At 34.3% G+C, this 6,436-nt stretch overlaps 1 protein-coding gene across 1 annotated transcript in view; it reads right to left on the reverse strand.

Annotated features, from left to right (window-relative positions):
• The window catches only part of LOC106473027 (diuretic hormone receptor-like), a 34,915-nt gene that overhangs the window by 7,226 nt on the left and 21,253 nt on the right, over positions 1-6,436 (reverse strand). The window contains exons 5-6 of the mRNA XM_022402593.1: positions 5,195-5,261; positions 895-980 (exon numbers count right to left, since the gene is read on the reverse strand). Of these exons, the coding sequence (XP_022258301.1) occupies positions 895-980; positions 5,195-5,261 (153 nt within the window). The remainder of the gene's footprint in view (positions 1-894; positions 981-5,194; positions 5,262-6,436) is intronic.

A 6,436-nucleotide genomic window follows, 5' to 3' on the forward strand; every position in this document is an offset into this window, starting at 1 on the left:
TAGTGCATATTGGACGTGAAGAAGGGAGCAAGTTGCACGTGGGGGAAAAAAACGCGCTTGATTTAAATGTCACACCTGAACGCTCACATCCTTTTAATTATGTTTGAAATTATGGATATTGCTCAACATCATGAAAATTAAACCTTATTTTCAATAAGCAATCCTGAAAAATATTTGGGGGTGCTTAACTTTTTTCCAGGTGTATATATTACAGAAATATTCTACAAATGTTTTAGAGCTGGCAAATAGAATGAGAATCTTATTCTGTTGCCTTATGCTCGTATATTGACATAAGTATACGAACATATTATAACTTTCGATATGTAATTAAAGATGTGATATTTTCATTTCATGAAATTATTTTAATTTCAGACATATCTGTTATAGTTTCAAATCTAACCTTAAATATGTATTTCTTCTTGTAAATTAATGGGTATTTTATACAGCCCTTAATATGAACGTCGTGCACATAGTCTTTTTTCAAGTTACAGTACAAGCTAAGCCTATTTTAAAGACATACCGGGGTTTTTGTAATGATAGCTTTATTTTTAGTATGTTATGATCTCATACCGATTATTGACAGACATTAACCTTACCTATCATTACTGAACCCATACATATGTATTCACCAGGTTTACATGATGCTGAAACATAAACATGCGTGGGTTAAAAAAAAAAAGACAAAAAGTTAAAATACCCTTTTCATCAGTCTCAGTGAAGTTCTGTCTTGAATTTACTACGTATTTCAATCTTTCTTAATGCTTGTATATTTTATTCTTCCTCGTGTACCTGCATTTGTAGATACGGCACAGAATTGTGCAACTTTGATGCTCTTCCGATTCATTGTATAGTTCGCATATAACAGATTTATTCTGCAAATTTTAACCAAGCTACCTGTATTGTTGATGCTCCACGGTTGAAGCCACACGCAACTTCCTGATTAACACCCACATTATTCTCCCAAGGAAGTAAAGATTCACCTGTAAAATAAAAGTTTTAAGTTTGTATGTGTGTATATCTATATATCTGTATACCATCAAAAGTGTACATTAAATTTTAATATGATATACATATCTTCACACACCAATATTTGAACAAAACTTGCATCAATTAATTTTTCACGTCTTTTACGTTCAGATCATCAAAAACATCTTCCAGCACATTTTTGTCGTTCTCTACAAGTGACTTTTTTTGAAGTGTTCGTGCTCAGAGGAATCTAGTAAACCGTTCCTAGTTTTATTTATTTTCCATTTTGTATCTTATTCTGGTTATACTAAGAATCTTTGATTGAGTGTTATCGATTAACCAAGCGAAGTTCATTGAAGCTTGTTTCACATTTTGAAAACTTGTTGCCGAGTGATAGTCGTTGAGTCCAATCAAGGGGATCTTCTTCTATAAACAATGGCCTGGAATTTTAATCATCTGCTTTGTTTCATATGTGTACAAAAAAAAAATTGTTATCGTTTTCTTTCACAGAATATTTCTACGTTCTTGGCTTGTTATAAATGTTTTCATACATAATAGTCCTAACAGAACGAGAATCCTAATCAGATACATGGATTACTATAGGTCTGTCCATAATTACACGCAATGTCTATCAACGGTTGATGGTAAGTAAGTGTGTCCAAAACAAGGTTTCACAAACTTACTTCTGCTGCATAATGTCACCACAAACATCTCCAGAGAAGGATTTTATATTTTACTGTTAGTACAGTGGCGTAGGAAGCGGGGATGAGGGGAGAAGTTTTCAATCTGTACCAGTAATAGGGCGTTAAAATTAGGAAAATCACTCTCAGGAAAAGTAGGAGAATGCGTAAAATTTAATCCAGAAGCAAAAAGCATCCAAGGCCCTAAGGCGTGCTCTGGACCCAGGCCGTAATGGGTGCGCCTGCGGCGCACGTTCCCTCGCTTTGCTCGGTCAAATAAACCCCTCATTTTTAATTTGCTTCCTAAACCTTTGTAATACCCCTTTAATGTTTTTATCTTCGCCAAATTTATCTATTTGTCGCTTCAGTGAAGAGAAGGGCCCATATCACGTGATTGGATCTAATTTGAACATTCTCGATCAGCTGTTTCGAATCCATGAGATTCTTTTAACTCTGAGGGACATTAAACATAAAACTGTATATATATACAGTAATGTGGTGAGTTATATATATATATAACAAACAAACGGTGGAATCGAGAACTCACAAAACTAATTTGAGAATACTAAAAATGGTATGAAAACTCTTGTCAATGTATTTTAAAGCTTTATGGGCTGTGAGGTTTTATGCATTTATGTGTATGTAAGCGATATCATCGCAAAATTGGTACTAACTTTTCTTCTATATCATAACATTTCTGGAATCAACCTAAACCATACTTTTGGTACTAATGATAAAAAACCGTATGACGACTGAAATTGTACTCCCCAGACAGATATTCAAACAAATGCAAATATAGTAGAATTGTCACATATATAGTTTAACTTCCAAATTATAATGGAATTTCATCGTCATTTACCATATCATACATTTTACTTGCTCCGACAAAATGAAATATTATTCAAAAACCTATAGAACTCACATGCAATTCACTTACACAAGTCCCCAATATGCAGAACCAATTTATAAGTGTCTAGTAATGTTACTAAAACTTTATTTGATTATCAATAAATATATTAAAAATCTATACGAAGCCCAATCTATCATTCCATTCACCACTTGTCATCGAATTATATCGGTATCGACGAAATCCACTCCTCATCAGCAATCCTGGACAAGGGCAAATCGAACCACTCCTCATCAGCAACCCTGGACAAGGGCAAATCGAACCACTCCTCATCAGCAACCCTGGACAAGGGCAAATCGAACCACTCCTCATCAGCAACCCTAGACAAGGGCAAATCGAACCACTCCTCATCAGCAATCCTGGACAAGGGCAAATCGAACCACTCCTCATCAGCAACCCTGGACAAGGGCAAATCGAACCATTCCTCATCAGCAATCCTGGACAAGGGCAAATCGAAAAAAAGGATCACCACTACAAGAAGCCTTGTCTTATTTTTTCGGTTTGATCTTATTCAGGATTATTGATGAGGGGTGGATTTCCTCAAAATCAATATAATTCGATGATAAGTAGTGAATCGAATGATAGATTGGGCTTCGTATAGATTTTTAGTATTTTAAACAGCTTGTCTGCTGAATCATTTAGAAGAATACATTAGTAGCATCAATGCTACTCATTCTTGAATCTTATATATAAATATATGTTCACTGTGGTGAGTAAACAACCAAAAACACCACACACACACACACACATATATATAAAAATGAAGACGTTATACAAGGGTTACAAAATTTTAGCCATGTGAATTATGTCATCAATTTTAAATCCTGTTAGCATTATATATTTTATTTAGTGTTTTTTTTAATGTTGCGTAATGTAATTTTTGTGCTCCTTGGAAATCTATATGAATCTAATAGTACTGTCTGTTGTATGTCCATGTAACTACTTCGTAGGGTGTGGATGGTATGGAGTTTCATTAGGTCCACGCGGGGTACATAAAATTTTCAGTTTTGCATTTTGCGGTTTCACATGTTGTTTTGCAGTTTTTATGGACGTTTTTGCGTTCTTTACAATTACATATAAGGGAAGCAACTTTTCATGTCCTAAGATAACCTTTCATTAATTAGCGCAAAGCTACACAATGGTCTATCTACGCTTTGTCTACCACAGGAATTGAACCCCGGATTTCAGCGTTGTAAGTCTGTAAACTTACCGGTGATCTCTGTAATAACGAAATAATTGTGGTAACAAATATTTTGTTCGTTTAGTAGATAAACGCAAAGCTACACAATGAGCTATATGTGCTGTGCCCACCACGGTATCGTTGTGCCACTGGGAGGGGGGGGGGAGGTATAGAAGAAATTTATAATATATATATAAGTTTATATACATTTCTGTGCTGTAGTTGTCAATCCAAAGGATTCAGTGAATCATAAGAAAAGTTCAATTATGGATTTTTACCTAAGTTTTTGAGAGATTTGATGGCTCTTAAACTAGTATAGAATTAAAATGTATCTTTGTTTCTTGGTATGTTTGCTTTGGAGTAAATCCACATTGAGCTATATGCTGTTTCCACCTCGGGGAATCAAACTCCAGATTTTTTAGCGGTGTAAGTCCGTAGACTTAACCACTGTCCCGCCAGGGGACGGAATGTATCTCAATAAAACGTCTACGATTCATATAGACTTCAAATAAATATATTTAATACCGTTTCGTTTACAGGTTTTGACTATTTCAGCAATCATTGGTATCGCTAGAAGTTGATTAAAACAATTAAAATAAACATCAAGAAGATATAATGAGATGGTAGAAATTCTATTGTAAGAAAAACTAAACTAAATTGTTTTGTTTTGTTTATGAATTTTTGTAATAATAATACAGTGTATATGACTAAATAAGTTGCTTTTATTACAATGCTCTTATTTTACTGTACACTCACAAGAAATAAACTTTAAACAACTTAAATATGGGCAAAAATATTTTGTTATGTCGTTTTATTATAAATTTGAGAATTAGGAGTTAATCTTTCAAATAATCGAAAAAAACACTAAAACATCTAACTTGCATCGACTTATCAACAAGAGGCCTGGTATGATCTGGTGATTAATGTGCTCGACTCGCAATCTACGGGTCACAGGCTCGAATCCTACCTCCAAACATGTTCACCCTTTCAAAGTTGGGGGCGTTATAAAGTAACGGTCAATCTAACTCTTCGATTAGAGTAGCCCAGGAGCTGGCGATGGGTATGATGACTAGTTGCCCCCCCCCCTCCATTCTATTATTTCTGAATTAGGGACATCTAGTGCAGCTTTTGTGTAGCTTTGCGCGAGATTCAACAAGCAAACATTTCTCAATAACTTAACAAATTCAATGATATTTTACACATGAAAGACATAACAAAGTTTTTAAATAGATACTGTTGCTTTGGCACAAGTCTAAGGTTGATGTATCGCTATGTCCTTCAGCGTATCTTCTTCTAGTCTAATAAACAGGATTGCTATACTTATCATTATTATAATTCAAACAGTCTTCAATATTTATGATATTTTTAAACTAGAGTCTTATAAGTTTGCTGCGGAATAAAAACAATTCAATATATATCTTACTCTCCTTATTAAGCAGACAAAACAACTGAACTACTTACGACTAGAACAAACATGACAGGAACGATGAATATAAAGTCGAAGTTGTCTTTACTTTGCCAGGGACACCTATAGGGAAATACGAAGACATTAACATTCGAAATCGAACTTCTATCAACAAATATTATTATACTTCCTCATGATACACTTTCTAAAATGAGTTATCTCAACGAAACAGAAAGTGAAACATCAATTTCTATCCGGTCACCAATGAGACGATCCAAACAACATGGTTTGTCAAGAGTTTATTGTTTCTGACGCATCCGAGTCCCATGTTGTCTTAGTGCTGCTACACAACGAGAAATATTTTTCAAGCAAGCAAGGATCAATTATAATTACTAAAGCAAGTTTTTTAAAGATGAAAAAGAAAGACCGTATCTTATCAAAAAATAAAAATAACAAAGCCATTACATCAAAATAGATACATTGTTTAGCAAGTGTAGCGACGACTTAAGCCTGAAAAGTACCTGATATCCTAAGAAAATGCTGCCATATGTCTTCAGGCAGGTGTTTTATGCAATTTACTTCTTTTATTGTTTCCAAAGCTTAGTAAGTTGATAACTACTGGAAGAGATTATAGTTTATCTTTCACAAAGATGAACTCCAGACAGGCGTTATGGTAAGAAGTCATAAAAAACAAAAATGGTTGATTTATTTCCACAATAATTTATTGATAGGTGACGTTTCGTATTTAGGTTTGAAAAAGAGTGGTAGCCTGAAACGTTAGCTATCAATAAATTTAATTAATTTGGAAATGTATAAATCCTTCAAGTTTTTTTAATGCTTTTTTATTGCCGAATCATTTTCTACTTTCAACTGTTAGGTAAAAAGGAGCCATTTCTTGCTGTTGCAAACCTTATAATATGATGATTGACAACCTCTTGATGCCCATGGGTATTAATAATGTAGATTGTTCACAAAAAGGTTCTATACCCGACGTGTAGAAAGCAGCCCACACCACAATTCTTCATAGGTTACAGAACATAATTACGGCTCATTTGTTTTCTTGCCCGTTTCCCAATCCATATTTGACAATCACTTTAAAAATGAATGAGACAACCCTCTCTTTACTTCAAAATATTTATAACTATGAACTTCAAGATTCTAGTGCTGATAGGCTTGACAACCAAGTAAAACGCTGTCAAATATTTCGGGGTTGATGTGCGATTAGCATAACCCAGCCCTTCTAAAGTACCCATTTTAATGGTTTGTTTGTAATTAAGCATAAAGCTACACAATGGGCT

Source organism: Limulus polyphemus, unplaced genomic scaffold (assembly GCF_000517525.1).
Source record: "Limulus polyphemus unplaced genomic scaffold, Limulus_polyphemus-2.1.2 Scaffold126, whole genome shotgun sequence".
NCBI lineage: Eukaryota > Metazoa > Arthropoda > Merostomata > Xiphosura > Limulidae > Limulus > Limulus polyphemus.